This window comes from Anabrus simplex, chromosome 6 (genome assembly GCF_040414725.1).
Source record: "Anabrus simplex isolate iqAnaSimp1 chromosome 6, ASM4041472v1, whole genome shotgun sequence".
Lineage (NCBI taxonomy): Eukaryota > Metazoa > Arthropoda > Insecta > Orthoptera > Tettigoniidae > Anabrus > Anabrus simplex.
The window spans coordinates 337,203,882-337,223,436 of record NC_090270.1 but is presented as its reverse complement, the minus strand read 5'-3'; the positions used below and the strand labels follow the sequence as shown (position 1 = coordinate 337,223,436).

General features: G+C 39.0%; 1 protein-coding gene across 1 annotated transcript in view; it reads left to right on the top strand.

Moving 5' to 3' along the window:
* The window catches only part of Dic1 (Dicarboxylate carrier 1), a 60,451-nt gene that overhangs the window by 8,811 nt on the left and 32,085 nt on the right, over positions 1-19,555 (top strand). Inside the window, exon 4 of the mRNA XM_067148883.2 lies at positions 3,658-3,824. Coding sequence (XP_067004984.1) covers positions 3,658-3,824 — 167 coding nt within the window. The remainder of the gene's footprint in view (positions 1-3,657; positions 3,825-19,555) is intronic.

Below are 19,555 nucleotides of genomic sequence, written 5' to 3'. Positions count from 1 at the left end.
TCCAGGCAGCATCTTGGATGGTATCTCATTTCAAGATCTAGGAAATGTTTCCATCCTAACGCGTAGATGCAGTAATTGCAACTAAATCCCATAATATAGACATCATAATAATGGATACTGTTAGCTACTATCCTTCTGTCTGTTAGGTCATCAGCCCAGAGGCTGGTTGGATCCTCAAATAGCACCACCAAAGGTTATGCGGTTATCAGGAAACCGCAAAAACCAATGGCAGCACCAAAATGAGGCGTACTAGGCAAGACGAGGAGTGAGGTAGTTTGCCATTGCTTTCCTCACTTGGTCAGAAAGTGCTATTGCAGCACGACTGACCCTATGAGCAACACCTTTCATAATACTCAGATGCACTCGTCGTGCTCTGAATGCCATTACTCAGCACTGCCCATACCCCAGCAGCTTCCATATTGTCACAGCCATGGATGAGACTGGGACTTCGGTGAAAGCTACACTTTACTCTGGCCTTATATACATATAATTAATACTTGAGACTACTACTACTACTACTACTACTACTACTGCTGCTGCTGCTGCTCCTGCTGCTGCTTTTACCACACCTATGAGGTCACAAGTGCGAACTGTGTCACACATGTAAACTTCGCCCTGTTTTACGGCCGAATGTGCTTCCTGACGCCAACCTTACGTGGAGGGATGTAATCACTATTGCATGTTTCTGTGGTGGTTGATAGTGTGGTGTGTTGTCTGAATATGAAGAGGAGAGTGTTGGGACAAACACAAACACCCAGTTCCAAAGCTAGAAGAATTAATCAGACTCCTTTAAAATCCCCGACCCAGCCGGGAATTGAACCCAGGACCTTCTGAACCGAAGGCCTCAGAGCTGACTATTCAGCCAAGGAGTCAGACACTACACCCAGTGACTATGGAAGGAATCTGCAACTAACATATTTTCAATATTTTCAGGTAACAGTCGTGTTCTGTTGTCATGAAGAATATTTCAGTATTGTGAGAAGTATCTCTCAACATCACATTGCATATAGTGGTACTTTTGCAAGCTCTTTCCACCCTGGATTTCGTTGCAGGAGCTTATTAACACATTGAGTGCCAAACGACCCCATTTGGGTATGTGAGAGTAGTCAAGTTTTTGAACTCCACGTCCCCATACGGGATCATACGTTTGGTCGAAATTGAGAACTGTGTGAACCCATTTGGGTGCGCAGTAAGTGCGCGTTTCGAAGCTGTATAAAGTCTCTTCCTGCCATCTGTTGGCCATCTATTTAAGTACGTGCATAGTCCACCTTTCATTCGCCAATTCCTGTTCTGGCGTGACCCAATATGGGTACGTCAAGAGTGCTTTGAAGGGTGACAAATTAATTGTCTATCTCGTGCACGGATTGTTTATGTAAGTATGCAGTGCTGTGAGTTTCCTTTCCCTTTAAGTCACTATGAGTAAATCGATCAGTAAAAGACTTAGTGCAGATAATCTAGACGATATACTGAACAGTTCGGACAATGATGATGTAAGCAAATTATCACAAAAATAATGTATTCTAATCACTGCCTATTCAATATAAGCCACGTGCTATGTGGGTGAAATCTACATAATAGTATATACACTTCTCAGGGACATGTTTTGCCCTTTGTTAAGGGCATCATCAGCCTGTAGGTAACCTTAAAGTCAAATGTCTGAAACATTATCAATTCATACAAGGATTACACTGAAAAATACATTACACATTAAAACATCTTAAGTTAACATGTTACAATTGTAATATAAAAAAATGCCACATTACACACTAAGAGTATTGAGATTTGATATTGTCTATACTTGTGAAAATGAAAACAAAAAAAAATTAAAATCAAAATTCAGATTCAATCAAACACTACTGATCTGCATTTAGGGCAGTCGTCCAGGTGGCAGAGTCCCTATCTGTTGTTTTCCTAGCCTTTTCTTAAATGATTCCAAAGAAATTGGAAATTTATTGAACATCTCCCTTAGTAAGTTATTCCAATCCCTAACTCCCATTCCTATAAATGAATATTTGCCCCAATTTGTCCTCTTGAATTCCAGCTTTATCTTCATATTGTGATCTTTCCTACATTTAAAGAGAGCACTCAAACGTATTCGTCTACTGAAGTCATTTCACGCCATCTCTCCACTGACAGCCCGGAACATACCTCTTTGGGTTCCCTGTGGGAATCAACATCTTTATTTCAAGATTGGCGGAAGACTACCCTTCCATTGGTGGTGAAGTTGGAATCTTCAGCCAATAGGACATGGAAGATTTTTCTTTAGGCATTGCCAAACACACTTCTTCAAAGGGGCCGATAACCTACATGTTAGGCCTCTAACAGCAATGATCATCACTTCTTCAAATTCTATACTCACTTTCATCATTTTGTAACAATATTTTTAAACTTTCATTCACATTCAACACTGCCCATGGCTCAAGGCTATCAGTATTGTAATTTTCACTTGTACCTAAATCAAGTTACTCATATAATAATGGCTTCTCTTAAGTGAAGTTTTTTAATGTATTAAATTTTATAGTAGATTTTAGATAAATTTTAACCAGGTACCTGATATGGTTTGAGGTAATGATATGGCTGATGATGCTCCATAGGAAAGGGCGAAACATGTACCAATTCGTATTTTAATGAGGATTTAATTCTAACTTTACTATATTGAGTTGTATTGAATAGATGGAAGAGAAATAAATTTCTTACATTTATCATACTGTAAGATTACTTTCAATACGGATTCGCAATGATTTTCATTACTTGTCAAGCACAGAAGCTCCGTCAAGCTCAGTTCCTCCCTCCCCAACCATTTCATGTGATCTGTGTGGACGTATTTTTCATGCCAAGATTGGGCTACCAAGTCATATGAAACATTTTCACAAAGCTTTGTGAGCGTGATGTAAACTGCTGAAGAATATGTTTACTCGGATGCGAGTTGCAGCCGCTGCCACTGGTAGTATAGTAGGCTAGATTGTATCAAGGTGCATTGAAGCTAATGCAGTGACCTTGCAGTTGTGATCAACAGTATTCTGTAAGAAGAAAGTTAGCTCCCGGATGAAACTATCTTTAAATCAGTTTCTTTTCAGACCAACTTTGCTTTACGAGAGTGAAAGCTGGGTGGACTCGGGACAGCTTATTCATAAGTTAGAAGTAACACATGGAAGTAGCAAGAATGATCACTGGTACAAACATTTGGGAACAATGGTAGGAGGGTACTCAGAATGAGGAGATAAATGCTACGTTAGAAATGAACTGTATTGATGAAGCTGTGGTTTAAACTGGCTTCGGTGGCGGGATTGTGTGAGGTGAATGGAAGGAGGATAGGTTACCCAGGAGAATAATGGACTCGGTCATTGAGGGTAGGAGAAGTAGAAGGAGATGAAGGCGACGATTTTAGGGCTCTGTTTCTAACGATTTAAAGATCAGTGGTCTGGAACTAAACAAGGCCTCAGAGCTTGTTACAAATAGAGGATTGTGTGCAGAGTTTAAAATTCAGAGAGGCTTGCAGACTGAACACTGAAAAGCATAACAATCTATAATGAAGTATTTATTTATTTGTTTGTTTGTTTGTTTGTTTGTTTGTTTGTTTGTTCATTATTTATTTAGTTATTTTGAACTTGACATGTTTGGAAATTGTTACATAATTTTCTTGAAATTTTTTGACAGGTTGCTAAGCAAACTATTGCACCAGCTGGTGAAAAGATACCTTTCTATCAGATGATTGCTTTGGCTGCTGCATCTGGAGCTGCTGGTGGGTTTGTGGGAACTCCAGCAGATATGGTGAATGTACGGATGCAAAATGATATCAAACTTAGTGCTGAATTGAGAAGAAAGTAAGTAAAGATGAATCTTTGTACTGTAGAAGACAACCATGATGTTGTGAATAGTGATGGTTAGGAAATCAAATCAAATCTATATATTTGTCGTTGATTTATACATTTCAGAATATTCAAAAACTATAAACTACTTCATAAAATTTTCTACATTTGATGGCCAGAGAAGATGAAAATAGATTACCCGTAGTTTTTACTGTAATTTAAATATTTAATTGCTTTAATTTGTAATGGATTGCTGAGTAACAGTATTATCTCTTATTTTGAAAATTATGAACACTGATCTTAGGCTTGTGCTCTAATGCCTTTGCTGTTGAGTCATCACCTTCAATGGTGGCTTAGTTGACAAAATAGATTTTTAACTTAGAACCTTAAATGACCAGTACTTCTGTATGGTTCTAAGACATGGAGTATAACCAAGAAACAGCAGCAGCAGTTGCAAGTCTTTGAGAATAAAGTTTATAGAAAAATATTTGGCCCATGGTTCGATCCTATCTCTCAAAGCTGGCAGAAAAGATCTAATTATGAGATTTACACCCTCTCTCAACAACACACTATAATGGGTGTGATAGAATCCAACGGACTGCGCTGGGCTGTACATGTACTGAGGATGCGGGATAACAGAGCACCAGTAGATCTATACAAGGGATCTCTTAATGGGAAAAGACCTTCAGGAAGAGCCCGAAGCACCTGGAAGGAGATCAACAAGGTATGCCGGACCCTCCGAATTGATAACTGGGAAGATCAGGCTCAAGATTGAAAAGTATGGAAGAAGATTGTGAGATTGGCGCGGGAACTTCACGTCCCTCAAAAGCCTATGGAGTGAGTGAGTGAATTAACCTTAAATGAAGTTCATTTGTCCATTTTCTTGGACTCCTCTTCATGGTGTCATAACTACACACACACACACACACTAATAAACTGATATCTTGAACAAAACACTGGTAAGAAGAAGAAGAAGAAGAAGAAGACTGCCACATTAGCATGTCAACCAACACAACAAAATCACAACATGAGTTCACACACTTGACTAAAGACCTTCACTAGCAACGCTCGCTAACAACTCTATACCGTCTCTTTAGATACCTTGCCTGGCCAGGCTTCTAGAAAGGTATGACATATGTTTTCTCGAATTTTCTTGAGTCTCCAGTAACCTGTTTACAAATGAATAGAACATTCTATATAACTCTAGTGACAAATTGCGTTGTTCTGGATTATTACCCTGTGTTGCACAACATTACATTGGATTTATACATCATATTTAAAGGTAATAATAAATTGTACACTATTAATTACATGCTCTTACATTAAATTAACTCTTACTAATATACATACAGCAGATGTATCGTGACATAACCTCACATGTTTTGTTACACAAGACCGATCATACAATGCACAAATAATAAACAATAGGACCACAATTTATACCAAATAAAGTCTCATCCCCATTTCTACCATCAAGGTAATTTGCCCCAGACTAGTCAACCGCTCCCAGGGGGTGCTCATTTCGAACTATTATAAAAATAAAAATGCCCCAAAAATACATACACCCTGGAATGATGGGGAACATATAATATAAACACGGTGAGGTCAACTAAAAACTATAAATTAAGCAAGGCGAAGCATGACGTCAGTTTGGGAGGAAAATCTGTTTATTAAAGAGACGAGAAAAATATGAAAAAAAAAAAAAGCAAAAGGTATCAAATGATCCAAATTTTTACATGACTCGGAATTTTCTTTCAGCTTGGTAAAGTCCATCTTGATAATCAAAAATATAATACAAAGGTACAATGTATGCCGCACACATACTTAACATATCAAATCAAATCTTGAACTTTCATTAATTTTACACCTTGGGCTTGCATGTTCACACCACGCTCCTGGCTTTACTTTTGTTAACACGTTCAACTGTAGACGAGTACATTCCCTTTCCTGCACTCTTGACATTGCAGTGGGGATCCCTAACCTTAAGAAAAGATGTGATTTAATGAGCAAAGGGGAGACAAAAACTAACCTAACTGTACAATATTTAACACCCTGAATGGTAAAACATCCTACCAAATATATACAGCTCGAATCCTGAACAACCTCATGAGTACAACAAACATCGTGGATCGGAACCGCACAAAATAAAATCACAAAAATGGCAAATATACACAATCAAAGGAGCAAAAACATGAGGTCATATTTTTCAGGGCTCACCAAGAAAAGCATGTGGCATTTATGCAACTTTCACTCAACCAAAGACTTGATGAAAAATATAAGGAAATAAATTGACACTTTAAGCAATACATCCTATTAAACGATGGTTCCTGAAATAAATTATATGACACAAAATCAGTCAACTGGTGGACTTTATAACGATACGCACAAATCAATGTGGATTCCTGAAATAAATTACATGGCACAATTTCATAAAAAATAACAGAGTAGGCTTTAACTTTCAACACATATTTCAACGTTGGTTCCTGAAATAAATCACATGACACACATGTTCCTCAGCACTGTTATATCATAAAAGAAAATCCAAATTAAACGTTGCGATATAAAACTCTCGTCTACTGCAAGAACCATTGTGATGTGTACGAAAAAAATCAATAAAATATAACTCTCCTCGGTAGGCAAACATATCAGCCTCGCCAACACACTGCGGAATGACACAAAAGCGGAGATTCAGTCTCCCACAATAAAGCAGCAAACATCAAAACACGGGGTCCAACTGCTCAACAGTCTACCCGAGGCAAGTCACACAATACACAAAGATGCAGGCCTTTAAAATGAGGAATGTGTCCTCTTACACAAAATCACACAAAATAATATCACATGTCCTAAAGTTGCTAAAAACTGAAAAAGTATATAAAATTACATCGTCTAACACTCGCTCGGATGGAAAGAAACAAGACCGCGCTGGTCACAAGTCAAAGCACTCGCGCTCGTAAAGCTGAACTTGAATAATAAAGTGGCCAACTCTGTAGTAAAAATCATAATCTGAAACTAGGAAATTGCCACATAGACAATCGATCATGTCCGAACATCTGAAAGTTACTGAAATACCTCAGTCTTACAACTCAAACTCACATTAATAATAATTATTAAAAAATTTTACAAAAAAAATCGTTTCCAACTATTCGAAACTTGGAATACGAAACTGGGTTTGAGGAACTCGTGAATCAATTGCTAATTTACACTCATCTTGATATTCAAATAGTCACGAAGATGACGCTATCAAAATTTGTAGATCCATACTCCACCATCTCACACATTCTCATTCACACATCATGCATTAAATCACAGAAAACGTGACGGCATGTTTCCGTATGCTTTGAATTCCCCTTAATACTTTACTCTAGACCTTCCTGAGTTTAATTTAAATTCTTATTTACATTTAAGTCCCGAGACATAGACTGCATCTCAAACATCAAAGCAAACAAATAAGAAAGTATTAGAGGCTAAAAATAAGAAAGAGACTCGTAAAAGAAATGACGCTAATCACTCAGCTAAAAAACTGCATAAAAGTGGAACAAAAGTAAGCTGTGACCTTATGCAAACGGTCCATATTTACATTAACAAGCTTCCTAACATTTACTTTAAATAGGACTAGTCCTTCCGAACAAAAGCTAATTTTACTGAAATTAAATATCAAGCTAAACTGTCCCCTTTTGCAACATTAAAACACGTTCACACATATAATTACATTGAAAATTCTGTACTTGTCTATTTCGTTGACTTATCGCCGCCAGCCTTAGGAACAGCCAGCCCCCATCATGTTGTAGCCAGCCATATCGATGATGACAGAAAAGACTTGGATCAGTCCTTTCATCTCCATCCTGGTGTAGAAAAGTGATGTCATATTTTACGTCGCTGCTTCTGCTTCTGGATGTTGTCTAAAACATCCCTTTGTTCATGATGTAGAAACTAGGGTAAGATTAACCTGCCGATTACTAGAGTACTATAGCTGGGATAATTTCCACTGACCTTGAAACCAGTTCTCATTCACTCTAGCGAAACAACTCCTCTTATCTCACCTTACTAAGTCAGATATTTCCCATTTAAATGTAGGACTGGAAATTACTGAATTTGATGTCCTCATAAAATCTGTTTACACCGACAAGCTACTAAACATTGAATGACTATCTGGAAACTGTTCTTACCGCTGGAAATCAGAATATAAAAGCCATCGAGAATAATTGAAATGCAGGCTGAGCATCTTAAACCAAAGTGCAAGTCCCCACACGATCAAGAAACATAAGTTCTGACCCACATTCGCATAAATAATACTTCTCTCGATGTTACCTGCACATGATCTGACCGAATAATAATGTAGCTAGCCCACGTGCTCATCACTTTTATCAATTCATCCTCTTAGACGCTGTTGTATCCTCGATGGGGACCATCACTCTCATAGACCAATGCCTAGCCAAATTGACTGTGCCTGTATCATTTCATTGGCTCAACACATCACGTACCCAACGCTTACTTCAAATGTATATTTGCAGCTCCTCTAGCCTCTTGCCGAGCCTCCAAAATGTTGTCTGTTGGTCTGGCCGCTGGAATTCTATTGTTTCCTTGTTCTGCTTTGTGTACGTTATGTTGAAATTTCTCCTTCTAAACTTAGCTGGCGAGCAAATAAACCTGAGCTCCAAGCTCCCTGCAAAAATTGCGACGTGCTGCTGAATGTGGATGTTCCCTGCCATAACTGAGACTGAACGGTCAGCGTACTGGCCTTCGGTTCAGAGGGTCCCGGGTTCGATTCCCGGCTGGTTCGGGGATTTTAACCTTAATTGGTTAATTCTAGTGGCACGGGGGCTGGGTGTATGTGTTGTCTTCATCATCATTTCATCCTCATCACGACGCGCAGGTCGCCTATAGGCGTCAAAAAGAAAGACCTGCACCTGGCGAGCCGAACCTGTCCTGGGATATCCCGGCACTAAAAGCCATACGGCATTTCATTTCAATGAGACTTAATAAAAATGAAATATTCTCTCCACATTCAAATAAATGACTGATTAAATGAGCACTTCAATAAGGGCTCGGTCCATACATAACTACATAAATAATAATAATACTAACAGAGGTAAACAACTTCATAGCCACACCTCACAAGTCATAATAATAACACCTACTAATCGAGCTTGATATTTCCATTATTTACCCATGGGTTTAGAGAATTGTTTCCAAGTTATACTAGTCCATTACACTTGCATCAGTGGTAGGTGCAGAAATTGACCTGTTTGTAATCGCTAGAGTTCGGAAGTTTATGATCTAAAGAAGTACAAAATATGCTCTAAAAACTAGCTAAATATGAGCTAAAAAAACAATCAAATATGACATGAATTTTGGCGATGGGCAGCAAGTATTAGAATATTACTAACGTTAAGCATCTTAAGTACCTAAATGTGATCATTGATAATACGCCAGTGAAATATATCTACTGGAGTGATATCTTATTCAAATTTTTTTACTAATTGTCAAATTTACTTTAAATAGGATGTAGTCCTTCCGAACAAAAGCTAAACTAACTAGATCTTAACTAGACGTATGTCATGTATTGAATTGGAGGATAATTAAACACACTTTGACAGTTCAACAGTCAATATGGATCAAACATGAGATTTTTAGTCTGTAATCCTATTTACGTGAATAGTGTCGCAATCTAACCTGTGCTAAAGGACGTCTGTACACCAGCTCCTTCTTGGAATCAGGTCTTCTAAATCTGCTACCTGTCTGTTCCAGCGAAATAAAGAACGTATTTGAAACTGAACACAGATAACACGTACCTTGTTAGTGATGACACCTCAATTTAAACAGAAATGCTGAAATTATAACCAAATATGACCTCACATCACTAAAATGGCCAAAATATGCATTTATATGTAATATCAAACTGTTTTATACCGGGTCAGGGACCTGTCATTCACACTTAGTTTTTCAGATTTTGGATAAAATGTACTCGGGAAAGAAATTACTTTTTCTTATGTAACCACTATTTTACTTGCAGAAAATGTTTAAAATAGGCCATTTATTTTCCCACCAGATGCATGTTCATGCTATTTGAGTAATATTGGTGAATGTGACTTGAATATTTGGTCAGACAGGATCCTGTCAAACATTTGGAAACCACACTCAAGTAGAATGGATGGAACAAGTCATTTTGGGATGTTAAATTCTGAATGGTAACTAAACTTATGTTGTAATGGTTCACCTTTTCAATACTACATATATTATGCAATGTTTACATTACATTTCTAATCTAGGAACTTCAGAGGGACTACTACTACTACTACTACTACTACTACTACTACTACTACTACTACTACTACTACTACTACTACTACTGGGTGTCCACAGTTAAAGTTATGGTATTCAGCATGGTACAGCATGGGCTTATTAAATGAAATAAGTTTCATTATGATAGATCCGTATTGAACTGTGCTTACAATAGAGTTAAACTAATGTACGAAGGCCATCCGGAAAGTGGTACCCGTTTGCACAATAAAGACATAGGAGTAAATATTAACAAGTATACACATTTTTATTGGAAAGAGCATACTTTACACTACTTCTCCACATAATCTCCAAGCAAATTTAGGCATTTGTCATAACGTGGGACAAGTTTTTGTATTCCAGCGTCACAGTCCTCCACCGCCAGCGTATTGAGATACGTAGTCACGGCTCGTTTAAGTTCTTCATCGCTGTCAAATCTTTTTCCCGCCAGAAAGTCTTTAAGCTTTGTAAAGAGATGAAAATCCGAAGGGGCCAAGTCCGGGCTATATTGGGGATGCTCGAAGGTTTCCCACTTGAATTGCTACAAAAGTTGTTGTGTTATCGCAGCTGCACGAGGCCTGGCATTGTCATGAAGGAGAATGACGCCTGTAGACAATAGACCTCGCCGTCAATTTTGTATTGCCCGCCGTAATTTCTTTAATGTTTCACAATACGCATTAGCATTAATTGTGTCTCCACAGGCCAAAAAAAAAATCAATTAGCAGTACACCTCGGCGATCTCAGAAAACAGTTGCCATGAGTTTCCTGGTGGACAGAACTATCTTGAATTTTTTTGGTTTGGTTGGTGAATGAACATGATGCCTCTCCATTGACGGTCGTTTACTCTCAGGTGATGCATAACAAACCCATGTTTTGTCCCCAGTATTGATGCAAGTCAGGAAAGAGTCTCGTTCATCGGAATAACGTCCCAGAAACGTCAGTGCTGCAGCCATACCCTTGGTTTTGTGCTCCTCTGTAAGCATGTGAGGGACCCACCTTGCACAGATTTTCGAATAATGCAGATGGTCTTTGACAGTTTCATGAACAATTGTTCGAGACACATTAGGAAAATGTTCAGAGTTCATCTGTTGTGACACGCAGATCGTTCCTCACGCATCGGTCTGTAATGACAGGCGGTCTCCCTTAACGCTCCTCGTCGTGTGTATTCCCCCTCCCCAGGTTGAAGTTGCGACACCAGCGCCGAACAGACGACTCGTCCATCGCATTGTCTCCATACACCTCCGTTAATTGGCGATGAATATCACAAGGTCGAACGTTTTGTGCATTAAGAAATTTAATCACGGCCCTCACTTCACAACTGGCGGGGTTCTCAATTTGTTTAACCATTTTAAACGATCACAGACACACCACAGGCAATGCTAGCGTCACGCAACCTCGTACAGTGCAGACAGACAAGCCACTGACGTGGTCTGACCTTGCCCAGCGGCTACCCGAGTCGTCAGCGCTTCATGCGGCGCTAACGGGTACTACTTTCCGGATGGCCCTCGTATTATTAAGGTCCACCTTTTCAATACAAAATGTATAGAGTTTAAATTATATAAATGATTAGGGACTAGTTTCGACCTAATAGTAGGTCATCATCAGCCTAAAGCAAAATTAAAACATAAATACCGAAGAAATTAAACAATGTAAAGACACATAAGGTCTTGTAAATGTACATACCATGTGAGATATTGAGAAAAGAATTATAGAGACGTGCAGCACTATGTTAAAAAATAACTATATGACAGAGATTCATAAAAAGTCCAGTACGCGTTATAAAGATGTTAAAGATAGGAATCCTTGAGTTGCTGGATAAGGAGATTAGTATATGCTGGCTCCTTTAAGAACAATTGAGCCGAAGTCACGTCGTTTATTTACAATTAAAGTCCAGTGCGCATTACATCGTTAAAAAGTTGTTAGGGATGGAAATCTTTAAGTTGCAAGTCAAGGAATTCAATATATGCTAGCTCCTTAAATGTGATGTTATATATTCGAAGAACAACTGAGACAAAGTTATGTCGTTTTTCAAGATATTCATAGACGTAAAAATCGTGGATGCTAGAAAGATGCTCAATTGATAGAGCAACAGACGTGAAATTGGGAGGTTATGGGTTCGGATCCCACTGGTGTCTGGTTGGCCATTTTTGTTCTATAGTTAACACCTCTTCAACACGTACCAAATGTACATAACACGACTTCTTAGGTTGAAGGTCGGTTTTGAATGGTACAATGCTTCCTTTTTGCCAATCCTCAGGTATCCCTTCATCCTTCCATATGTCATTAAGGGCTCAGTTTAGCCACTGTAGTCCAATGCTTCCTGCTGCCTTCCTATAAACTACTACTACTCAATCAATCGCTACTGATCTGCATTTAGGGCAGTCGCCCAGGTGGCAGATTCCCTATCTGTTCTTTTCCTAGCCATTTCTTAAATGATTGCAAAGTAATTGGATATTTATTGATAGTCTCCCTTGATAAGTTATTCCAGTCCCTAACTCCCCTTCCTGTAAACTAATATTTGCCCCAATTTGTCCTCTTGAATTCCATCTTTTTCTTCATATTGTGATCTTTCCTACTTTTAAAGACACCACTCAAACTTATTCGTCTACTTATGTCATTCCACGCCATCTCTCCACAGACAGCTTGGATCATACCACTTCTTAAAATTATTTGATCAACCATCTATTCAATACATAAAAATCTTTATAATTAGGATTTGATCCTTGTTACAGTAGTTTGAATGGGACATGTTTCACCTGTTTCAAAGGCATCATCAGCCATCATAACACCTCAAAGTTAGATCAGGATCCTGATGTTGTTCTAAATGTATTATTGGATTTTATCAACATTTATAATCTTAAAAACTTAATTACAAGTTCTTATATTGGAATTGAAAACAGTTGTGGTAGTTTAAAAATATATAAGATCAATAGCTTGGCTGGAATTGTAATTTGACTAGATCTAAACACATTGAATGAATATGGTGTAAAGTAAAATATAACAAACTGTTGCAGTCTTTTAAGTTAGAATGTCTAAACTTTTAGGAAACTCATTCCAACTTGAAGAATGTTGTTGCAAACGTATCACAAAATAATGACTTTTGTTGTAAAAATCTGGTTAAAATTTGTGTTCAAATGATCTTAAATATCATTTTAGAACATATATAATTAAAAATACAGGATGTTTTATGCTATGTTTGAAGGTTGGTGCAATGTACTTACGGTTGAAGTTAAATCTTAGCTTTACAGTCATTGTTTTATGCTGTCATGTTCCATGCTCTCTAGTACCAAGGAGGTAAAAAATATCAGGTAGTCCACCCGCCCCTTGCAATCTAGTTTTATACAACCTACCGTGTGTACTACTGGGGTAATATGTGTGGTAACGGGCCAGAAGACAGCAGGAATCGTGAGCACTACTAATAATTCATTATGGGTACCCTTAATGTACTGTAAAACGGGTGCAGGTATGAAGAACACGTACCTTACAACAGGAGGTGCACACACAGACCAGGAACAGGTATTATATAGGTTGGGAACTGCCCGCTGCATATCAAGCCTCGCAGTAGCGGTTGCATGCTTAATAGTTTCCACGGGCTGATTTGTTTCTTTGGCCCTGTAAAGGGCCGTAAGTATCATGGCATAGGGTATGGAGCTGGGTTGGATGAGGATGAAGAGGTGATGATCTGTGGCTAGGACACAGGCAACCAGCAGCTTTGTAGGATACAGGCAGGGCAAAGTGTACCCCATTGGAATGATAACAACATGCCATGCGATGGCAGGTAGGTATGTAGCTCCTTGAACTCCCCTCCATTAAGGCAAGTCACAATACAACACAAAGCTGCCTCGTAATGTATTCCAGCGACAAGTATGTGGATGTGTACTCGTTTATGGAGAAACTAGACAGAATGCATACCAGGCACAACGCCTGTATCTAGAACGCTTTCCGGATGGATGACAACCGACTGGCATGAGATTTTGGAGTGTGGTAAGACATCTGCAGGCTGTTGTGTCCGTGGGAAGGACACGGCATCTTCGAGATCATACTGTAACATCTGCTCACAATGAAGAGGCTGTGCCGGATGTTATCTCACATAATCCTCACACTAGCACACGGGCCGTTGCACAGGAGACTAACATCAACCGAGCATCTGTTATGCGGATATTGCGTACCCAGCTGTTTCATCCGTACCCTCTGCAGTTGCACCAGGAGCTCCATGGTCATGATTTCAAAGACTGGGTGATGTTCTGTCGATGGACCCTACAGCATGTGGACACTCACTAGTCCTGCCATTTTAGTGACCATAAGCACGATTCCACAACAATGGAACCATTTATCAGCATAAAATGCTCTACTGGAGTGTGGTTAATCCCCATTGCACACGACAGGCAGCTTTTCAGGTACTATGGGCGGTGAACATACGGTGTGGCATCGTGGATGATCACCTCTTTGGTCCCCATTTCTTTGAGGGCCATCTGATGGAAGAATGCTATCACACCATTGTTGGAATGTGTGTCATTTCCTGACCACTGCAGGATGTGGTTTCAACATGACGGTGCTCCACCCCACACGGCCGTGTTCATCCGGAACCATCTCCATACGATGTATCCTGATAATGGGATAGGAAGGGGCGGACCTGTCCCTTGGCCCACCATATCACCTGATCTTACACCCCTGGATTTTTTCCTGTGGGGACATGTAAAGCAACTGATGTATGCACAGGAACCAGCCAATCTTGATCACCAAGGCATACCAGTCTGGTATACTGGAGATGTTGCAACATATCAGACAGTTCTTACAACATCGTGCACATCTCTACATTGATCACAGAGGTTGTCTGAGCAGGTGGTGCGTTAAACGATCTGTGCATTGATCACAGAGGTTGTCTGAGCAGGTGGTGCGTTAAACGATGGGGGTAACTGAAATCTTGTCACGTATTTCCTAGTCTCTTCCAACCCATCTCCATACCGTATGCCACAATACCAACAGCCCTATTCTGGCCCTAATAAACAAATCATTCTGTGTAAAGAATTAATTATGCAACCTTGTGATATCCTAGATAAATAGCGGTTTAAAAAAAAAAAAAAAAATAATAATAATCATCATCATCTACATACCTGGGAAATGTACTACACGTCCAAAAGAGAGGAAGATTGGAACGTCTACTAAACCCAACGGGTGAAGATATGACAGAGTGAGAAGCGCATGTGCGAAAATGAACAAATGAAGATTGAGCAAGACTTCCAGTGAAGTGAATCCCAAGAATATTACAGGAGTTTTAAAAATAAGATACAAGGGTACAAACCTCCTTCCCTCTGCTTTCGAAGGAAAGATGGAACTTTAGCAACATCAAACAAAGAAAACTGTGAGGTCCTTGTTGAATACTTTGACAAACTTCTAAATTATTTCTTTTCTTTATTCGTGTCAGAAGTATCAACCTTACAGATATTAAAAAAACATATCTACATTCCTACTATACAAATATACAGGTCTATTATACAGTCACATTCTTCTTCTTCTTCTTCTTCTTTTATGACCACATAGGATCACTTTAGTCAGTCCGTCGTTCAGGTCTCTTTGAAGGGATTGTTCGGGCTTTGCGGTCCTCCCAGTACTTCTTCAGACGCTCCGATCTTCGTGCCCTTTCCTCAGTTGAAAATGTGCGTGTTGTTGGTTTGTTTTGTGTAAGGGTAAAGCGGAGGTTTGTATTCTTGAGTTTTGTATTCAATTTTATCTTATTTTTGGTGTCTTCTGTTGTAAGGCCTATTTCCTTCAGATCCTCTCTTACTTCTCTGATCCATTTACATCCTGTTGTGGTATTTTTTGAGACGAGATTGTGTTGTACTAGTTGTTTCAGAAGTCTCGAGTCCTGCATCCTCATGATATGTCCAAAGAATCCCAGTCTCCTCTTACGCATAGTATCTGTAATGGGTTCTAGCTCTTTGTACACGACTTTGTTAGGTATTAACCGCCACTGTCCATCTTTCTGATATTTTTTGTTGATACAGGTTCTTCCAATCCTCCTTTCAATTTTCTGAAGTCTGTCAGTCTTTGATTGTTTATTCAGGTAAAAGAGTGTTTCTGCTGCATATGTAGCTTCCGGTTTTATAACTGTGTTGTAGTGTTTTATTTTTGTATTTATTGATAGACATTTCTTTTTGTAGATATCCCATGTTAATTTTTGTGCTTTAGCTAATCTATTTGTTCTTACTTGGATTGAGATTTTTTCATTTAAGTTATGTGTTATTACTTCTCCAAGATATTTAAACTGAGTTACTATTTTGATTTTATTACCATTTATGGTGACTTCTTTTAGCTGTGTTGGTTTTTGGGGCATAATTTCTGTTTTTTCAAATGATATTTTGAGGCCAATTTTATTTGCAATGTTTTGAAGTTCTGATATCTGGGTTTTTGCTTCTTTTATGTCCACTGCTAGTAATGCTAAATCGTCAGCAAAACCCAGGCAATTTGTTTTGATTTTTCGGCCAATCTTTATTTTGGGGGGACATTTTCTAAACCATTCCCTCATTACCATTTCTAGAGCACAGTTAAATAATAGTGGTGAGAGCCCATCTCCCTGCCGTAGTCCAGTTTTAATTTCAAATGTCTCTGATGTTTCCCCCCTAAACTTCACTTTTGACTTGGTATTGGTGAGAGTCAATTTTATCATGTTTATTAATTTGGGGTGTAGTCCAAGGTGTCTTAAAATTTTAAACAGAGATTCTCTATGGATGCAATCATAAGCTTTCTTGAAATCTACAAATGTTATCACCATATCTCTGTTTCTTCTCCTGTTATAGTCCATTATCAACTTAAGACTCATGATTTGATCAGGACAGCTCCTCCAGGGTCGGAAACCTCCTTGATATTCTCCTAGTTCTTTCTCAAGTTGTAAACTTATCCTATTAAGGATGATTATTGAAAATATTTTGTATGTTATGTCTAGGAGAGAGATTCCCCTGTAGTTATTAGGGTTGGTTTTGTCCCCTTTTTTGTGCAGAGGATGAATGAGGGCTGTTGTCCAGTGTTCTGGTAGTTCTTCTTTAATCCAGATAGAGACAAGTTGTTGATGGAGGGCAACTTTTGCTGAGGTTCCTGCATATTTCCAGATTTCCGCAAAGGTCTGATCTTCTCCTGGCGCTTTGTAGTTTTTTAATTTATTCAGAGCTTGGTAGACTTCCTTTATTGTGGGGGGATTGATGTTTTCTGGTGATGTTTTTATCGGGGTGTTGGTGTCCAAATGAAGGAGTTCTGTAGGTTCCTCACAATTTAAAAGCTTGTTGAAATGTTTAGCCAGAATTTCTGCATTGTCTTTATTGTTATGGGCCAGCTTACCATCTTCATCCTTCATCAGTAGGGTCGGGGGTTCATATTTTTGGAGCTGCTTTCTGAAGGTTTTGTAGTAGTCCCTTGATTTAGTTTTACTGAACTGTTCTTCAATTAACTGCAGGGTGTCCTTATGATGTTGTCTTTTTATTCTTCTTAAGACTTGGGTAGTTTCTTTTCTCTGTTTTACTAGCTTTTGATAGGATATTTCTGTCTTTTGGGACTGATGTAATAGCCATGCCTGATGTCTTTTCTCCACTGTTTCATCACATTCACTGTTCCACCATTGGTGTTTTTTACGTGGTTTAATTGGAGCTAGGTCTTCTGCAATTTGTTTAAGGTTGTGTACTAAGTCTTCAAGTTTGTCTGTGATTTTTATTTTTTCAGTTGCTTTCTGGTAATTTTTGTTGTTGATTAGCTGGGTAGGATCTATTTTTATTTTAGTTTTAAGGGCTTGCTTTTGTTGTCTCCTCTGGGGAGTGAGTTTAATTTTAATTTTAACTACGTAGTGATCTGAACCTGTGTCTATTCCTCGGAGGACTTTGACGTTATAGATCTCTTTGTGGTGGTATTTGTCCATGCAGACGTGGTCCAGTTGCCATTATTAAAAAAAAAAACATGATATCTGCATTCTTACTATACAAATATACAGGTGTATTATGCAGCCACAGATAAAGCAACAGTTCAAGAGCTAGATAATTTTTGCCCAGTATTGGGAGACGTCAATAGCGTTGGGGGAGGCTGCAATCAGGTCTTTCATAGTGCACATTGAAGGACATAAAACACACTGACATAGATGTTAGATTGTCTGCTGCTCTCCGCAGTCATGAAGTGATGAATCGCTTGAGAAACCCCACTTCCGCAAATTTACTTTTGTTCTGCCGACTTCTATGCGGAGTCTGTTAAGGGCTTTCCATACTGTCCACTTCTCCTGGTGTCCACATGGAAGACTTTCCTTCGGCTCTACCCAGTTGGTAAGGTGGTTGATTCTTTCTTTCCACATTTTGACCCTAGCATTCTCTGCTTTCCCTTCAAGGTTAACTGATGTGCGGAGAAAACTTTTTCTAGATTTTAGCCTCTGTGTGACTGGGTGGTATCCATAGAGAGGGTGTGCTTCTGAAGATGATGATTGGAGCCTTTCTTTGTTAGTTGCTACCGCCCTACGAATCTCACCGGGAGCAATACCACCTAAAAGTTGGACCTTTTCAACGGGTGTAGGTTTCAAACATCCAGTAATGATCCTGCAGCTTCAGTTTAGAACGATGTCAACCTGCTTCGCATGAGCTGACCTGTACCAAACCGCGGAGGCATATTCTCCTGCAGAGTGGCATAGAGCTGGAGCTGATGTTCTAATTGTTTGTGGTTGTGCCCCCCAACTTGTTCCTGATAATTTTCGTAGAATGTTGTTTCTAGCAGCTATTTTTTGTTTTAAGTTTTGGCAATGTTTCTTATATGTTAATGTGCAATCCAGCATAACTCCCAGGTACTTCGGTGTAAAGCAGTGTTCCAGTAAGTTCCCTTTCCATAGTACTTTAAGTTTCTGGGAGGCCTGTGCATGCCGCACATGGAACACACAGATTTGAGTCTTAGGTGGATTTGGTTTGAGTTAGTTTTTCTCATAATAGGTACCTAGCTCTTCTAATGCAACAGTTAGAGATCTCTGCTTCATCAAAGGCATCAGTTTGAGTAGTAAGTGCGAGGTCATCGGCATAGATAAAGCTTTTAGTATTTTCTGGTAATGGCTGGTCATTAGTGTAGATGTTGAAAAGAATAGGAGCCAGTACACTGCCTTGAGGTAGTCCATTCCTTTGATTTCTCCATCTGCTTCGACGTCCTTGGAATTGAACAAAAAAAAGTGACGATTTTCCAGGAGAGTAGATATCATCTTGGTTACCTTGATGTCTGTAATCATTCTATAAAGTTTGTGTAATAATATCCTGTGATTTACTGTATCGTAGGCTGCTGAGAGATCCACAAAAGCCACACCAGTGATCTTCCTCATTTCAAAGCTGTCCTCAATGTGCTGGGTTAGATGTAAAATCTGTGCTGTGCAAATCTTTCCTGGGCAGAAGCCACATTGCTGAGGGATTAGGACTTTGTCTACTACTCCCATTAAGCGATTGATCAACATTCTTTCCATTATT